The sequence below is a fragment of the Felis catus genome, chromosome A3 (genome assembly GCF_018350175.1).
Source record: "Felis catus isolate Fca126 chromosome A3, F.catus_Fca126_mat1.0, whole genome shotgun sequence".
NCBI classification, from domain to species: domain Eukaryota; kingdom Metazoa; phylum Chordata; class Mammalia; order Carnivora; family Felidae; genus Felis; species Felis catus.
This window is the reverse complement of record NC_058370.1, coordinates 103,820,261-103,838,953: the sequence shown is the minus strand read 5'-3', so window position 1 is coordinate 103,838,953 and position 18,693 is coordinate 103,820,261. Positions and strand designations below refer to the sequence as shown.

At 48.9% G+C, this 18,693-nt stretch overlaps 1 protein-coding gene across 17 annotated transcripts in view; it reads left to right on the top strand.

Annotated features, from left to right (window-relative positions):
- The window catches only part of BCL2L11 (BCL2 like 11), a 50,006-nt gene extending 31,382 nt beyond the window's left edge, over nt 1–18,624 (top strand). For 6 of the 17 annotated variants that reach the window (XM_006930307.5, XM_045054580.1, XM_045054584.1 and 3 more), the window contains 2 exons: nt 1,577–1,686; nt 14,200–18,624. In XM_006930307.5, the coding sequence (XP_006930369.1) occupies nt 1,577–1,686; nt 14,200–14,298 (209 nt within the window). In that variant the 3' untranslated portion in view covers nt 14,299–18,624. Of the gene's footprint in view, nt 1–1,576; nt 1,687–4,852; nt 4,975–14,199 lie in introns of those variants that run through there. The other 11 variants (XR_006595771.1, XR_006595765.1, XM_045054587.1 and 8 more) reach the window with 8 other exon arrangements.
- Nucleotides 18,625–18,693: the final 69 nt, after the last annotated feature.

The window sequence follows — 18,693 nt, the reverse complement described above, 5'->3', positions numbered from 1 at the left end:
GCTTTTACAGAGTAATGATAAAAATATTTGTGTGGCAAAGATACAGCCAAAGTAGTTTTTAATGTGGTTGCAGGTGTATTCAGGGGACATGCCTGACTTCTCCTAAAAGTTTCTCTGTGGTCAGCCTTCGTGTTTGCCCCTAGGGCTTTCTTTAGGAGTCTTCCCTTGGTTTATTCACAGAGCACAGATGATTCTGTGCTCTTCTTCAGACACACACACACACACACACACACACACACACACACACACCCTAGTGCCCAGCTTCTCAGGCACTCGCTCTTTGTGAGGTCATTGTTGCATTTGGGTGGGGGTTGGGGGGGACAAAGAAGATGGGACAAAAGTTTTGAGAAGACCTGGTAAAAACTCAGTTTTTTACATTTTTTCAGAGTGCACTTTTCCGTGCTTTTACAGACCTATGAATCCCCATCACTTTTACTTAAAACGGTAAAATTCAGAAACCCAGAATGTAAAATATTTTTATAAAAACACAACACAGAAAGCCACATGTATGGCATGGCAAAATCTGATTATTGCAGGCTTTTGAATATTTTCCCAGGGTTAGGACATAACATCCGTGTTAGATTGTGAGTAGTGTGCCTGTTTTCTCAGTAAGTTAAGTCACAAACCCAAGAGCCTCGTCTCTTTTCCCCAGTTGCATCACTGAGCCGGTCTTTTCCGAGTATGGAGAATGCCATCTTCCTGGTGCATGGTGGGATCTTTTGATGACTCCCATTTTCGCTCCCCGTCATGGCTTCAAATGGTTTCATTAACAGTTGAGCGGACTGGGTGTGAATGTTAGTGACAACTTGATGAAGAGGCCAAGTCCCTCTTTTTTCTTCTTTCGAAAATGCCTTTGCTCCTTCACCCAAAACGTTTCCTCTCCCCATGTGGTGTTTGCAGACTTGAATCCACCTTTACTGGCTGCATTAATATTGAGACAAAACACGTATTTATGCTTTAATCTGACCACATGCTAGTATTTACAAAGGCTGTCTCATCACCTCCTTGTCACCTCCTTCTGTGGAAACGAGCTCATTCAGGTAGGTAGCCTGCTGTTTCTCAGGTTTTCCCATATTTTGCTTTAAATAGGACAACCGTTTCATTTCGTATCTCTACTTTCGTATCTCTCCGTGATGTTTGAAATTTCCCTAGGAATTCTACCTTGTGTAAGATCAAAGTATTTACTGACAGCCTAAATTTTTATGTTTTGTGTTTCAAGTATGAATTTTTTTTTTTTTTTTTTTGGTGATATTGATCGTACCATTTTTGTCTTCGTGTATCTTCTTGAAATGGGAACATGTAATTAATTGGCCAGGATATTTTTTTTAACTTTGCAGTTCTGAGTCTCCAGTTTTAAAAAAGTAAGTTGCTCTTTGTCCGTTATTCTTCATAACCAAGTTTATGTGGCAGACCTTACCGCCATAATCTAGTGCATAGTCCTGGAAGTTAGGGAGATTCCCAGAACAAAACGAAACGGAGTGTGTGAGATGGGCTTGCTTCTAGAAAGTTGCCTTTGGAACTTGCTAACTGATTTATGGAAAACCATGTGATTTTTGTTCTGTTTGTTCTGATGCAGCTTCCATGAGGCAGCCTCAGGCTGTACCCGCAGATATGCGCCCGGAGATATGGATTGCACAAGAGTTGCGGCGTATCGGAGACGAATTTAATGCATATTACCCAAGGAGGGTAATGATGTTTTATTTACCCCTTCTCCCTACACCCTCCCCCTCCCCACAAGTTTTTTTTAAGGCGACCAGTCATAATTCTGTACTTATTCTGGAAATGTGAGGTATCGCTTATGTCTTACCTACCAGGGTTTCTCCTTTCCCGTTTCCCATTTTAAAACGTTTTATGGATGAATTTTGTAAGTGATGGTAATGAAATACAGTACAAGGTGGCAAAGGGATTTCATGAGCACAGACCTTAACACATCCGTGCTAACAAAGGAATTATCAATAGGCTTTGAAATATTCCCACATAAATAGCAATATGGTTTCCAATCTGTATAGAGTGTTTCTTCATTCCCTCTGGGTCGTTTGGGTCAAAGTTAAAAAAGTAGGAGAACTTGCATCTTTACTCAGCCAAAAGGAATGATGCCAGCGAGAGTCATATAATGTCACCCCTGTAATGTGACAGAGCAGGACAGCCATTACCCTTTCAGTCCGCATTGCTATCCTCAAGTGTCCATTTACAGAAATGTATTAGGAGGCCATCAGTCAGTGGTCTGTGATCTGGGGTCTAACCATTTTATACCTTGAATTGACTGCCACTGAAATTCTGAGGTGGGCTGCGGATTAAAAAACAGAACAAAACAGAACTTCCCTACATCTTCTTCTGTAGACACAGTGTACGTTTTGTTTGTTTTGCCCAGTGGCAACAGATATTACCATTTGGACACCTTTAGCCCATGGACGACATTTTAAAATGCGTAAGTAAGCTTTCAGTCCGGGAGTTAGGGCTGTTAGGAGTGTAGGCGAGTACTTCTGCACAGGGCACACGAGCAGATGTGTCCTATAATGAAATTTTGGCTTGTTGACATTTTTTTCAAACAACCAAGTATGAAGATATTTCTGTGGATTTATCTAAAAAGAAGACACATCTTATTTTGTAGAAAATGTTATAATTGATATTACCATCCTTTCTTATGGTGTCTTGTCCTCTGGCTCCTTTTTTTTTTTTTTTCTTTCTGAATATTATGGCTTCTGAACGTTATACTTCATAGGAGTATCTCTTCGAGATTTTTTTTTTTTCCTATCTTTTTTTCTGGAAGGAGAGGTCGTGCTTAGAATACCCCAGTACTTCTGTCCCTCTTTCATCGTTGGCCTCTTTGGTAGCTAGCTGTTGCTAAGTAAGTGGATGTTACCTGTTAATTGCTTTTAGTCATTCTTGTTTTCCTGTCCATACGATGCTTTTCAAACTTTTTTTAGACACATGGAGACATCCTCCTATTTTCAGGGGGTCTTTCACTAATTTCTTCAGTATAGAGTCATTGGTACGGAAGCCAGGGATGCTCTGAAAACTTACACTGGATCCCCTTCATACGTTCCTGTGGATGTGTGTGGTTGTGTTTGATGGGAAATGTGCTTTGGTATGATTCTCTTATTAAATGAGAAATGTCACGCTGATGAATGAGTTCAGGAGTTTCTTACGTGGCTGTCTTTAGCTGGCAAGGGTACCGAGCATCCTACATCTGATGGTTACAGCGTATAAATTCCTTCACAGCCTAACTCTGAAGTGGTCATTGTTTTTGCAAGGTTGATTGGTTTGTAATTTGCCACTAAAATTATTCTCCTCCTCCCAGCACCCCCAGCTCCTTTGCCTTGGTTTCCCTGAAGGCATTTTGGTGTTCCTGTGTGTGACTGGACTCGGCCCTCCCGGTGGACCAGGAGGGATTGGGCAGAATCAGGACCCCAGTGCATTCATGATGAGGACCTCACGTTGGGGTGGGGAGGCTGACCGCGATTGAAGAGGGCAGGCTGATTCTGGGGGACATGTCCATAATTCAGCGGGAAAAGATGGTATAGTGGCCTCTTGGGTTAGCCTAAGCAGCAAAGTGACCACTGTGCTGGGCCTGCCTTCTTCCCCCATCTTAAAGGGGTTTCTAGATGTCCTTAGGCCAGATCTGACTTGTTGGGGCTGCCCAAGAGACGTGAGGCCATTGGGCTCTGTTGCCTTCAGAGTCCAGAAGCTCTGGACACCAACATGAGCCCACACAGCTCCATTCTCAGGGACTGGATCAGAGCCTTTGGCCACACAGCCAGGTGTCTTATAAGGATATTGTGTGCAAGTTTCTCTTTAAACTTACACGGAGTGTCAGTGACTATAAGCCGTCCCCCGGATGGACCTGGTTGATGCACCAGGCACACTGTGGTGGCCTGTGTGGTCAGCGCTAAGACACGGGCCAAGTGTGGCGTGAGGGTTGGCGCACAGCCAAGCCCACGGCCATCCTCACATAGGCCTCGAGGTGGATAGTCCCAAGTCACGTGCATTTGGGTCACAGGCCGTTGTGTTGTTGCCATTACCTTGCCTGTCCCTTGGAGGTGAGGGAACGGTGTCTAGCAGGTTATATCCTTCCTCTCCTCCTTTTCTCCCAGGTTCTGTCACAGTCCAGTGTTTCAGAGGATATTTAAGATGGCCATCTCTGTTTATTCAAATGAGATGTAACCTGTTTGTTCTCCGTGCTTTTGGCGAAATAAATGTCCGTTAGTTTCATTGCACTATCACATGGTTTTCTGGTTGTGAACCTTGTTTTGCATCCCTTTAAAAAAGTCAACCACTGGGAAAATGCAGTCACTGATCATTTAAGGGACTCTAGCTTTCTAAGTAGGCTGGGATATCGGGGGAGGCATGGGGACAGACTGTAGGTTATAACCTGATTTTTCTAAAACAGAGGCAAATACATTCTCCAGATTTAAATGAAGAACCGGTTCAAAACACCAGACCCTGGATAGTGACACGGTGACCCCCCCCTCCCCAAGCTCCAGATGCCTGTCTTGGTAGTTGTTAGGTTAAAAATAATCCCTAGCCTGCAGCCACATTGATGGACGGTCTGTTGTTGAATAGTGGGGGTGGGAACTGGGGAGGAAATGGGAGGCTGTAGCGGGAAGTAATGCATTCACGTCACCCGCTGGCTCACGGGGTGGGGGGGGGGGTGCTGGGAGGTGTTACTTCTTCGGTGAGTGGTGCACGCCGTTGCCTTGCTTTACGACGGTTGCTTTTTAATGGATGTTAGCATTTTAAATACGTAGTGTCTTTATGTGCTTAATACTGTTACAGTGCCTTTTCTAAAGTGTTGGTCTTTTACTGCCATGAGCCTTGCGAAGCCTGACAGGATATTTTCCCGTTTTTTCAGTTAGAGCAATAGAGGAAGGTGTCCTGTAGTTGTCATGTGTTCAGTCCACTTAAGGGCAGTGGGGAAGCCTGTGCCACGGAGCTGTGCAGTCTGAACCCTTGGAGGAGGTGAGAGAGGCACAGGTGAGCGCAAAGTCCCGGTGCATGTTCCCTTTCTCTCTTGTGACTCCATGTCACTGCCCCCGCACGACCCTGCCAGGGCAGAGTGGCCTGTGTGCCCCCCCTCTGCCTGGTCAGTTTGACTGCTCCAAGTCTGGTGTATTTTTGTGACTTTTTTGTTTTGAAATAACTGCAGACTTCACGTGAAAGTTGCAAGAATGGTACGAAGAACCCCCTTCCGTCCGCCACCTAAGCTCCCCACTGTTCCCATGTTGCCACATTGGCTTTAACGTTCTCCCTCTTTCTACCCGTGTGCGCGCTGTTTTCTGCCCGGTTTGAGAGTAAGTGGCAGGTGTGATGCCCTCTTACTCTTCAGTGCATCGTGTGTATTTCCTACTAATGAAAGTCGCCTCTCACATAACCACAGTGTAGTTCTCAAAATCAGGAAATTAACAATGTTGCAGTACCGTTATGTAATCTGTGGACTTCATCCAAATGTTACCAGTTGTGCCAAAATATCCTTTATAGTAAGATAAAAAAAAAAAAGGTTTTTTTCCGGTCCAAGATCCAGTTTAGAATCCTGCGTTAAGTTGAGTTGTCTTCATCGCTTTGATGCCATTGACTTGGAACCAATTCTCTCTCAGTCTTCATGACGCTGACACTTTGGAAGACACTTCATAGAGACTCTAGTTTGTCTGATCTCCCCTCACGATGAGACTTGAGTTTTGTGTTTCGGGCAGGAATACTACAGGAGTGACACTGTGGCCTCCTCCATCCAGAGTTTGCACTGGGAGGCCCAGGGAGTCCCTTTGTCCTGTTGCTGGCAAGGCTGACTCTGGTCAGAGGTGGCGTCTTCTACTCTCCAGTCTGTGTGTCTCCATCTGCCCTGGAAGGAAAGTGTGTATAGAGGAGGAAGAAGTTCCCTTCCCGAGTGTGTGTTTGTTTTGTTTGTGGACCTAAATTCACGGGTCCCTTTTAGTTCAACAGGTTACTACGCATTACTCTCCGTGCTTATTTGGATCCTTCAACTTATGATAGATCTGGCCAGCGGCAGCCCGCTGGTGCATTTTCACCTGTCGTCAAGCATACAAGGGCCTCAGCAGTGCAGGCGCACATAACGCGTGTTACAGGACAAAGCCCAGGGGCCCGTGGAGGTCGCGCAGCCCCTGGAAGGCTGAATGATGACCCGCACCCACACGGTGCCCTGACTGTCCCAGCTCCCCGTGCCCGGGCTCTTGGTGAACGCTGGGGAGTGTGGGTGGCGGTGGGCCTGTAGGGAGGAAGATGTCTCGGAGAAGCTAGATCTCTGTCTCGAGCTTCACGGAGAGAGCGAGCGGCTTGCATGTAGCCGTGGTGCAGCGTGGAGCGCCGTGTGCTCGTCACCGGTTCTCGGGACAGCGTCCACTCGGATGGGACTCTTAGCCGTGGGCTAAGGGCGCAGTCCAAGTCTGTGGAGCGTGTGCTGGGCCTTCAGAACATAAGCACGTGCTCTTGGGGTAATTAGACCAGTCTCTTAACCAGCATCTGCCTCCCCCACCCCCGTACCAAAGCTGGGATCATTTACCTCTTGTGGCCTCCTCGGTGCTTTGCACTCGGGTTGTCAGGCCTGCGTTGCTCTGTGCTAAGGTGGACTGCTCTCGGTTGGCAACGACTTGGGGACGTCCTGGTGCGTGGACAGCAACGAGCAACAGCATGGGAAGCTACGCCAGACCCTCTAGCTGGGCCAAGAAGTGAATGAAAACCCTTTCATTGTTCGGTCTGGAGAAACAGTGTATCCTTTGTTTACACTGCCTACTTCCTACTTCTGTCCCAGGCATGTACAGGCACGAGTTGGCTGAACTGCATGTAGACTGAAGAATAGCACCGAACCAGACAAAATAGAGAGGGAAAGGTGGCTTGCTGACAGGTTTAGATGGAAGCAAAAGTTTAATTGAAGTGCCAGCCATTAGCGTTTTCATAGACTATATCTGAATTTGAAATCTTTCTGTGCTGTCCTTCCTGTGATGTGAATTCCCTGTGCTGTGTGATTCTTCGTTTTATAAATGTTATTCTGTAGGTAACGTACAAGGGAGAGAACGAATTTGTGGCTTGTTTGGTTAATAGCAAAAGCTGAACATCCGCCCAGAGAAAACATGTTCTCTGACAACCTTCTTTTGAGGCCTTCGTTAATTGAATGTAGGCGTTTAATAAAATAAGCCATTTTCTATTACTGTCTGAGCAAACCATGGTGGGAAATTTGCATATCAAATATTAAATTTAAAACTACACCTATCTCATGAGATGGTGAGTTGCCCATGAGTTTACAGAAAGACCGTTTTCATGGAAAAAACCATTGGGAGTAGCTTCAGTAAATTGGTGCCCACCATTTATCTGTGATACAGTTCTCAGGAGGTTTTGTGTTTTTCTCGCAGTTGGAGGAAGTCGTTCGGTGTTGTGGTTTTAAGAGCCTTCCAACAACCCCCATCACAGAGATGCTGGAGCCTGTGTGATCCAAGAGTCACCCTTCCTATGGCTTCAGCCCTTACTGTTTTTTCCCTGAGACCTCTGAGACCTCAGCTGATCCCCGCAGTGACTGCGGATCACAGGTTTTCTGAACAAGGGTTTTCCGCGACTTGGGGATAAAGCGTGAGCTTACAGGAAAGCAGGACTCGTGGACAAGTGTGAGAATTTCGGGGTGAGGTCTGGAATCCCGACGCCATCCGTTAATGTCTGGGAGCCCCAGTTTCGGTCCGTCTCTTAGGGATGTGGTGAAGGTCGTGCGGAAACGTTCAGGGGATGAGGCTAGAAATCGCTCTCGTCCCTGGCCCATCGTTCTGGCGTCTCGTTGAACTAGAGCTGAAACAGTTCCCGGGTGGTCTTCAAAGTTTAGAGATGCTACCAGAGTTTCCACCTGTCTATGTTTCATTCAACCCGCTGCCTTGTGGAACAAGTTGTGTTCGGCCCTACTGATGCGTGCTGGGTCTGTCTGGGTGCACCAAAACAGGAGGTGAGACTGGGGCGCTGGGGTGTGTTTAAATGGCTGGGTGGGCATCGCCGGGTGCCGTGGCGCCCGTTCACCCTGCCCGCGAGTGCTGCATCTGCCGCGGCCGGTGGGTACACCTGGACGGCTGCCTCGCGGGAGGGGGGGCGCTGGGCCATTCACACAGAACCATTCAGAGGTGCAGGTGCCTGGAGGGGGACTTCAGAGAGGTCTAACGGGGGTTTTTTTAATCCTCTTGAGGAAATGAAGAGGCGCAGGAGGCAGGGCTTGGCCGGCCTGCAGACGTCTCACCGCCCCCCGCTAGACTTCTCCCAGCCGAACCAGAGCAGAGAGGTTCAGGTGGTGGGTACAGTGCGTCTCATCGTCCTTTTGAGGCCGGGGAATTTCGGAACTGTGTGTTCTTGCTCCGAGGCTGACATTTATTTCATCTGGTGGAGCCTCACACCGGAGACGTGAGAACCATCTCTGGCTCCTCTGTGGTGGGCCATGGTGTGGTGCCACACCTCCCGGGGACGATCGGGGCCGCTTCACATTAGCCGGGGTGGGGTCTGGGGTCCGAGGGCCGGCGAGTTAGAGACGTGCCCGGGAGAGGGGTGGCTTGTGCCCTGCCAGAAGCCAACCCAGTGCACAGCAGGCCTGACTGGAAGGCAACCGGAGAAGTGGTTGTTCCACAGACCTCTTCTTTGAGATGATGCATCAAAAATGAAGGAGTTGGATTCATGCAAATGGGACTCGTCTGCGGCTCCACCGTCGCAGGTCAGCCGCGGCCCCGGTCGCTTGGCGAGCACTGCGGGAGAGCTGGCTCCTGGTCGCTGAGTGGGAACACCACATCCGGGGGAGGGCCTCCCGGCACCCTTGCCACAGCTGTGTTGACATCATAGCACGCGAGGCGCGCGCTATGCAAATGCACACGTTGCCTTGGTGATGGAGAGACAATGAATCTGGCTTCTGGGCAGCACCGCAGCATCAGCCTGACCCCTGACAGCAGTGGGATGGCAAACCGAGCGCTCAAATCTGGGCCAGGGTGCAGAGAGCCCACATCCTCCTGGAGACGTCCACGTTTGGGGGCCCTTTTCCTCTCTCCTCTCTGTCTCCCTCTCTCGTCATTTAAAATTCTCTCTAGGTTGATGGTGGTCTTCCATCGGGATCACTGACGCCGCTCTCTGTCCCCCTCCCACCCTGCCATCTTTGATTGTGGCGACACTCAGGACTGTCCCGGAAGGTGTCGCCGTAGTACCTTGGGGAGCAGACACCATCCAGACAGACAGTCACCTGACGTATCCTCACTTGCTTGATCTGGAGCACAGGTTCCCTGTTTCTCAGAGTCTCATGGCCAGAATTCGGTCTCTTCTAGCATGTTACCACTGAAAGGTGTATCTATTTTAAAAAAGAGAAGGGACGTCTAGGTGGCTCAGTCAGTTGAGCATCCAGCTCTGATTCCGGCTCAGGTCGTAATCTCGCGGTTCACAAGATCGAGTTCCGCGTCAGCCTCTGCGCTGAGCATGGAGCCTGCCTGGGATTCTCTCCCTCTCTCTCTGCCCCTCTGCAGCTTGCGTGCTCCCTCTCAAAGTGGATAAATGTTTTTAAAAAAAGAGACAGAAAACAGTTTAGGGCCTCTTAGGTATTCAGTGTTGAGATTGTATGAGAAAGGGGTTTTTGAACAAGTTTAAAAATTGCTGTGTGTCTCAGAGTTTTATAGGTATTCCTTGCTTTTTGGGTTGTCTCTTAGAATTTGCTATTGATCTGCCTTTGATAAAATGGTAAAGATAGTGCCATGTTTCCCTGGTTACTTTGACTGCCAGGAAACTCTCGGCTAAACGATGGCTCTTCTGCAGTAGATCTCAGCCCTCCCTGGTTCCCAGGATAAGTCTCTCTTCCTCAATGTCATTTCTGACCTCTCTTAACTTTTGTTTTTATCTCATTTGTGTGTTTTTATGGTTAAGCTCCTTTGAGTAATGCTGAGTGAATACGTGTGTGTTGTACTTACTGAGTCATTTGGTGCAGCCACATGGGGTTTGGACCAGCCCTTGGTGCGCGGATCGGTGAGCTAGTGTGTTCTACGCAGTGCTGAAGTCTGAGTTGACTTGTTGGGAGCACTTGATGGTTCTTGATTTTGATTCCACAAGCTTGGTCGATGTCATCATATCCGTGACGTGGAGAAGCGAGCTGTACTGGCTCGCAGCATTGTTGTGAAGACTGTAGAGGTGTGTGGCACGCCATTTTGTTTAATGGTGGCGTCAGGTGATTCGTCTGGACCCCAAGCTAGGGCGCACAGAGTCTGAAGACCTGGTATGTCTTGGGCTGCTTTTCAGAGGCAGGGCTCGCCCCTGCCTGCGGGAGTGTGGAGCCAAGTCCAGAGCTGTGCTCTGCAGGCATGCGGTCGGTGGTCCTCCTGGCCAGTTCTCCGGGCAGCCTGGGATGGGATCAGGGTCTCTTGTATCTGCATACCTGCCTCCCTGGATTGGGCAAGAGAGGATGTTTTACTGTGATTATTTTGGCCTTAAAGTGTAATTAAATCCCAGTACTTGGTTGATTGTGTCAAGTGTAAGTTGAAGATGGTCCTTGTGCGGAAACGACTGTGGCGGCTGGTGCTCTGTCCGCTCGTGCTCTCTCCTCTTGGCTGCTGTAGACAGAGGGAGCCCCAGCCCCCCCCACCCACCCACCCCAGCCACGTGTTTCAGGCTGGAGTGGCCCAGAGTGCCCCAGCTCCCCGCCCTGTACGCCGTCGGCCCTGGTAAGTCCACCTCGTCCCCACTTGAGGACTTTTCCCTGGCACAGCCCCGCCCCCCAGCTGCCACCCAGGTGAGCCTGTGTCCTCTGGTGTGGATGTAAGAGAACCGTTCGGGGATGCTGAATGCTCGTGACGCTGTCTCCAAGGACACTTTCCATATCTTCAAAGCAGAGAACTCGAGTCTACGCCAGGGAACCTGGGCTCACCTCTGTGCCTTCCTGCCCTGGCTCTCCCAGGCCCCCACTTGCCTCTGGCAAGCGCTGCTTTCTCTGTCCTTTTATTAACCTCTGTATTGCCGTTGTCCTGCTATCCTGCTATTTATTTGTATGGCGATTCCCCACCAGAGTGTGAGCTTCTTGAAAAGAGATGCTGTTGCATTTTTTTCTTTCAACAGGAAGAACCCTCAGCATCTTGACTCCGTTTTGGCACAGGGCTCCCATTTTGCCAGAACATGTAGGTGTTTTTCCGCCTGCAAAGTGGGACCCTGCATCATGATTCCACAGGCAGGGCAGTGGTCGCTGTGGGTAGCACCCACGGGTAACCCTTGGGATGGGCTGTGCGACGCTGTTCTGCACTCGTGGCCGATGACATAGGTATTGCCCATCAGGCCTATGGATGCAGATAACTGCTTTCAGAGTTGGGTCCCAGCACACCCCCTGCCCCCATGCAAGGAGGCATGGGGGCTGTGGGAGCCCCTCGCCCAGACAGGAGCATGAACTGTCATAATTGGTTCCTGGAGGGAGACACAAAGCTGAATGTTGAAGGAGTCCATCTTCTGGGCACATGGGATAGCCATAAAAGTCAATTGCCCCAAATAATATAGTTCCTGATCTAGACCATGGAGCTAAAAAGACCCAACAGGATGGGGCCTACACTTTGAGCACTTGTGATTGTGTGTGTGTGTGTGTGTGTGTGTGTGTGTGTGTGTGTGTGTGTGTGTATGAGCGAAAGAGATCGCTGTAATACATAAATTCTTTGTACTTAGTAGCATGTTTCATTTTTTTAATGATGCCCTTTATCCAAATGCATCATATTGATGTACCTTACTAAAGGACTTGAATGAGTTTGATTAAAACAGCGTTCCACAACCCTGACCTGAAAAGTGTTGTTTTTCTAAAGGGGGAAGGACCAAGAACGTCCGCTTAGCACGTAGCCCGAGAGTGTGTGTTCATTCGCTAAGGCTGCTGTAACAAAGTACCACAGACTGCGGGGGAGGGAGTGCTTGAACAACAGAAATGTGTTTATCCACAGCCCCGGAGGCCAGAGGTCTGAGATCTCGTGCTGGCTGTGCCGCTGTCGTGTGCTTGGCGCTGATAGCTGGAGCCTGGCCGGGCGTCCTCACCCGCTGTGGCCCTCGCGCCGCCCGCCCCACACTGGCATCTTCGGGCACCTACGGTGTGCTCCCGCAAACCAGCTGATTCGTACGGCTGCAGGTGCTGGAAGGCGGGGAGTCTGTGGGAAGCGGGAGCTGCCCGTCATCCAGCTGCTCTGGAGGGATGGGCCGTGCCCACGGAGCTGTGCCAGCCGCGCCAGCTGTCAAAGGTTTTCTGGGCTGGCGTGGCCCTTCTTTGGATTCGGTCGTCACGGCTTCCTCCGTTGAATGCTGTCCAAAAGCAGTTTCTCGCCGGCTTGAAAGCGCGTGCCGTGTTGTCTCGCGTGCTGCCTGAGGGGGCAGGCGTCCCGCTGCCCTTCCTGAGTGGTGGTAGCATCTTGTCGTCTGTCAGGGATTGGGGGTTCCTTTCTCCAGAATTTCCTGCGTTGCCCCCGCCTCCGCCCCGCCTTCCCTGGAACACGCCCCATGCCCCCTACATTTAAGATGAAAGCAGGACTCTTAAACACTTGGAAAGACTTCTCGCGAAGTGAGTCCTGTCTGCTGTCATGGCCACTCTCGTCCACCTGATGTCCTCAAAGGGTGGGTGGAAGATTTCTCCTCACCGACGCTGCCAGTTCTTGAATGTAAAATTAGCTAAGTGTAAGCAGTTGGGATCTGTCACTAATGGGCCTTGCTGGTGTCACTTAGACCCCATTCTATGGCCTCCCTGAGGCTGGTAATGACACCTGGCTGACATGAGATTTCCCACCTTGAAGGGATTGCTTAGCCCTGCATTTACGCCTTCTTAGTTTCAGTAAGTCGTGGTTTTATTTTGAATAAGCCTCTTTCAACCTATTAATATTAGTCTAAACTAAAATTAACCTTCCCCTAAATTATTCTCACACACACAGAAAAAGCAAAGTAATTTTGAAAGTTAAATCAAAACAAAGCAATCTCGTGTGTAAAACAGATAAAAATCACAGACTGTGGTTACAGAGCGCCTGTACAGGAATCGCTTACAGAAAACTGATTTCCTCCAGTCTGGGTATGGAAGGAGAACGGGAAATGCCCTGGCCGTATCACAATCCCATTCTGTCAGACAGGCTTGGGGAGCTCGTGTAAACAGGGCAGGGGCTCCGCTCGCAGCTGGCGTCTGTGGGCCCTGTTTGTGTGTGGGACAGGACACTCGTTCCCAGCCCGACTTGGGGCCGGCGGTTCCGCGGTGGTGCGTTGGAAGCTTCACCTGCGCGCGTGAGCACGGGGTTCGTGGAGAGCCCCGGATGGCAAAGAGCCGGTCCTGGGCACGGATGACTCATTAAGGAAACGACCAGGATGGATTGCAGGCCTGGATTGCGAAACGGGTTGTAGCGCCTGGTGTAAGAGGCAGGTGTGTTCCATTGCTGGCTTCGGCTGCTCTGAATTGACACCTTGCACTTTACTGGCAGAATGGATTAGAACGCCAAGGTGGGCACTCTTCAGAAGACCTGAGGACCTCTGAGACCGCTGAGATCTTTAATCCAGCAGTTTCCTTTTGAGCAGTTTGTCAGCTTATAAACATAGGGTAGTCACCGGCAAGGAGGCTCTTTAAAATTTTTTAATTGCTTTTTCTTTGCTCCCCATGTGGAGCGGGAGGATGAGGGTTGACGCTGCCCGTGTGTACTCAAGTAAACTGCAGCTACCAGAAATTCACCCTTGGGGTGTCGACGGATTTGAAGGTTAATAACCTGGGTAGTTAGAGACTTCCTTCACATCTCTCTTCTGTCCCCTCCACCCCTGCCTCTTTCAAAGGGACACCCAACTCCAGTTAAGGGGGTGGGGGGCGGGGGTATGGGAATGGCATGGCTTTTCTCCAGCACCTGCACAGAGGCTGATGCATTTCCAGATCAAGGCAGTTCTGGCCAACGATGACCTAGAAAGCATCGTGTTTTAGAAAAGCAAACAGAGTTTCAAGGATTCTCTTTGAGGCTCCACGCATTCTTTGGGTTCCCGTAAAGCAGCAGATCATTCAGTCTACTGCTGTCGACGCAGCGAGGTCTTCCTCTGCAAGGGAGGTGGTAGGAGGGCCTCCCCTTTCGCAGTCTCGGGGAAGAACCCGTGTTCAGAAGGTGGGTGCCTCCCGAGCTGGGTAACAGTGGGATTGGTGGTCCGCTTAAGTATAGGCATTCCCCCACCCAAAAAATAACATCAGGGCTGAGAAACTAAGAAGCTTTCCTATTGTCGTTTCAGGTCTTTTTGAATAATTACCAAGCAGCCGAAGCCCAGCCCCAAATGATTATCTTACGACTGTTACGTTACATCGTCCGCCTGGTATGGCGATTGCAGTGACGACGGGTTCCTCGCGGAGCCACATGTGTGCAGACATTTCACGTGTTCACGCCAGCAGGCCCCAGCACCACAATTTCTGGGGGCCACTGCTGTGCAGCCAGCGGCCCTGTCCCCGACGGGGCGTGCGGGCAGGCCGGCCAACGCGTTCCCGAGGACGCCGCGCTGCATGTGGACCGGACCTTTCTGTTCACCACACAGCAGAATTTCTAATGGAAGTTTGTTGTGAATGTAAATGAGGGAGGATTCTTTTTAAAAAAAAAAAAAAAAAAAAAAATTTATGTACAAATCATGGTTCTTTGGAGCAGGATTTTATGCAAGAATGGTGTTTACACGCGGTGTGGGTTTTTTTTCCACCTTCTTTAATAAGAGCAGGTTTTTCAAAAAGGAAATGGAAACTTTTTAACCAACTCGTGAATGATTTTTGTACTAAAATTTTAAGAACCTGTTGCCTACTCTCAGAGGATTATGTAAACTCTGCAGTGGAAACTGAGCCAGCTAATTTATAAAGCTGCCTTAGTTTCTTTTTAGAGATTACTGTACAGAATTTTTAAACGGGAGAGGTATGATATGGCCCCCTCCCTTCCCTGCCATTGCCTCTTTGACATACTTTGTTGTTTTGGTTTGTTGTTTTTTGTTTTTTTTTTTTTTTTTACCATTATTATTAATACCAAAAAGTTCTTATGAAATGGAACTGATTAAAGGGGCAGAGGGTCTGTTACCAGCCTGTATTGATATGCCACTCCCATCTTGTAAATATTTACTTACCTCCTCAAATTCAATTGCACCTGTGGCAAAAAGTTTAAGACTCTTCTCCGTGTGTTTTTCCTTATCTCCCCTGGCGATGCTCTTCTGGTCTGCCTGGACGGCGATGCGCAGATTTGGTCCAGCGCGTGCTCGTGATAAAAGGTAATGGGGTCAGGACATGAGTTAGGATCTGCCTGTATCATGCACGCTGGGACGGGCTTGATGTTGGTCTTCTTTGGTTTCGATGGGCTCATCATTTAGAAGTGTCCTGAGGAAGGACTGGCAGTAACAGCACAGACAGGCACCGTCGGCTTTTCTGGTTGCAGACTTTCCCATAGTCACAGGTGCACTGTCTGCGCGAGGCCACAGGTGGTGAGCACGCCCCCTCACAGCTGAGTTCCTTGGACTGCAGGTGTCCGAGCCCTGGCCCTCGTGGGAATTGGCACAGGCCTTGGGGCTTGAGGCGGCTGTTTCCTGGGCATCCGGGCTTTTCGTCCCAACTCCCAAGTTCATCTGGCCTTTGATGCCTGACGCTTGGTTCCCACCCCCCTGAATCCGTTTTGAAATGAAGGCTTAATCCCGCCTTCGGCAGTGCCATCCAAATCCTCCGTCGGAGCACAGATCTGAAGCGGCCTCTCAGCCTCCTGACAGCTGTCGGTTTGACTTGTTCCATTTCCCTCGGGACGGTTGGGTTTTGTGGGAGCGCCCTGCGTGCGTCCACCTCTGTTGGGGCTGCTCTTTCTTTCTCCCCCTTTCTGGGACGGAGAGCCCGTGAGTTGGGCCATCATCGCAAAGGCAGTTAACTGGGGAGGCCCAGGAAAAAGATCAGGAAGCAGGAAAAGAAGGGAGGTGGAGATCATTTCGTGAACCCTATAACTCTGACAGTCTTTGAAACATCAGACCATTAAACAGCTTTTTGAGAGAAATACATCAAACCGAGTCAGCACCAACAGCTCTTGTTTTGCTGTTGGCCCCTAAGAGGACCAGTGTTTTCACATTATTAAGTGGGGAAATTCATTCATTTGTATCTTCATAATTCTATATAAATATAAATATATATATATGTATCTATAGCATATACATTTTTTTCTTTTAGGTAGAGAGATTTGCTTCCAAATATCCTTCCTTTTTTAGAATTTTCGTTTCCCCCAAACTCTCCTTGGGGTGTTGAATAGTTTTTAAAGCTGTGTTGAGTGTCAGCTTGCGTTTTCGATGTGTCTCGAACCCCTTTGTAGGGTCGTAAAGTCCACGCGGCTGTAAGGCAACGGTGGGCCTGCTGGACACACACACACCAAAGACGTATTCGGTTCTGGACGCCTCGCCCCGACCCAGGACCTCCACACTCAGTGCCAGTCTCTCCGACTGGGGCACTTTACTCTGTTTCTGCAATACTGCGGCTCCCTGGGAGCGGGGCCCGAGGGCTGTGTGCTGGCCACATGTACAGGTTTACCTCTGGCTCGGTGGCCTCCTGGCCTCCAGGCCGGCCGCGGAAGCAGCTCGTGAGGAGATAGGAGATTCTATGAATTGTAGTATTAAGGAGCAGGCTATCGCACCAGGACTCAAGAGAGATGACTGGACGTTTCTGTACTGTATGCGTCTGTTTATCAAGATGCCTCTGGAAGGTATGCCTACTGTGGTAGACCTTGTATTTTCTCTGTCTTTTACTTTTTGTAGAAAACACAACGTGGCTAGATCCCTTTTTGGAAACTGAATGCGGGTTTTGTGCCTTGACCACCTCTTCTCACGTGAGGTTTGTAGAAAGTGTCCTGTGACTTAGCACAGAAATGCAATAAACACATACAAAATACTTTCATGAGTAATGCTTCCAGTTAACTGTGCTCCTGCCTAGAAGGGAGTTTACGAAGAACTCTTTTGGGTGGTTGTGGAGAAACCAGGTAAAAATTCTGTCTGATGGAAGTGTATGCAGTAGAGAACAGCTTTCTCCTGTTTTCCCCTTCTTGATTATGTATATATTTTGACTATTTATTAGATTAGGAGGTCACATTTTACTTACCAACTGAGCCAAATGTCTGTGTGCAATTGTGTTTCCTTTACCTTTCTTGTAAAATTTTGTACAGCATAAATGAGTAAAAATCACTGTTTTTACTAAACTTTTTCAGATTTGAGGATTGTAAATATTGTAGATTCTTTTTCTGTGTAATGTGTCCTACTGTTTCATAATGCTGTAACTTGTAGAAATATTGTATATTTATTTCCTGCTTATTTAATGTCTTAAGTTTTGAAAAGTGTTGACCTCCCTGCCCCCCTCCCCCCCCCCGCCCCCCTGCTGTACCATTAATCGCTTTTTGACTCTGACGTGGTGACCGCTCAGCTCCCTGAGCCACACGGTCTTCCCAGGCTGGCCCTCCAGCTTTGGTTCCTGTAGTTTCTGGTCACATGGGTTTCAGTTCTTGCGGTATGCTCTACTTTTGATGAAGTCTGTGCGTCGCCATCAATGAGGGACCATTTGGCAGGTTACCAAATTTTACAAGAAATATCCAGTGACTTTTTATTCCAAAAGAGCAAGCTTCTCGTGGAAGCAAATTCTATTAACACCGGGCCGTATCTTTTTTTTTTTTTTAAATGTATCATTGGCAGTTGGGACAGATCTTTCTATTGAACACTTGCCCCTGACAATTCAGCGTTCAGAGAAATAGAAGCGTGCCCGCTCCGGAGGTACTGCCATGGAGTGAGTGGTTCAGGGGCAGGAGGAAGGGACAGGGGAGGCAGGTGGCTCCTGCCTTGGGAGTGACTTCAGGACCACCTCAGGCCACTGATCCCTTTTTGGCAACTGGTGAGTAGTTGAATTACCCCCCACCCGCTGTGTCCTGTGCTTTGAGGTGTGGACTAAATGGTCTTCAGGAGCTACTTGTACAGACCCTACCCCCGTCCCCAGCCCTGAGCCGTCTGGTCCCTACATTTGATCAGCCTGCTCCTTCAGGTTGTCGTCGTCTGCTTCTCTGTTGCCTTTGAGGGAGGTTGAGGGCCCCACTAGGCTGGATGTTACGATGTGAGAGCTTCTTGGAAGCTGTAGAGACTTCCTAGTGGGTCCGTGTCAGTAGATGGTTCTGTCATCCCTGCTGATTTAGCCTGGTGCCTGTGTGTGCCCACTCTGCACACACGCGTGTGCAGGGGTGTGTCCACACGTGACGCTAAGCCAGCCGAGGTGACTCCTGTTCTCCAAATGGCGTTGCATCTGAGAAGCGTTCCTCAAGCTCCCAGCTAGGTAACTTGACTACTTTCATCCGGAAACCTGACTTTAGAAACTCTCCCAAGTCGTATGTTCAGATTCTGTGACCACTAGTTACTGTATCAGAACTCATCAGGTACACATTTATAAATAGCACTGATCTGTCTGTATACTGACCCATCACTAACTTGTTTCCTAGGACCCAGCGTATGTAGCATTTGTATTGCAATTTCCCTGGCTTACTTGTGTTTTGCACTGATGAATTTCGACAGGGTAATTGCCACTTTACTTGTGCAATACTGCTGTAAATAACTGCAGTTTTTTTTTTTTTTTAAGAAACTTAATCTTTTATGTTCTTAATGAAGTTTATACAAATAAAACTTTCAACTAGTTTCGGTGAGCTGTGTGATTTGTTTCACAGAACGGTGGAGAGACAGCTGGAGTTCTGCATCAGTATCTGC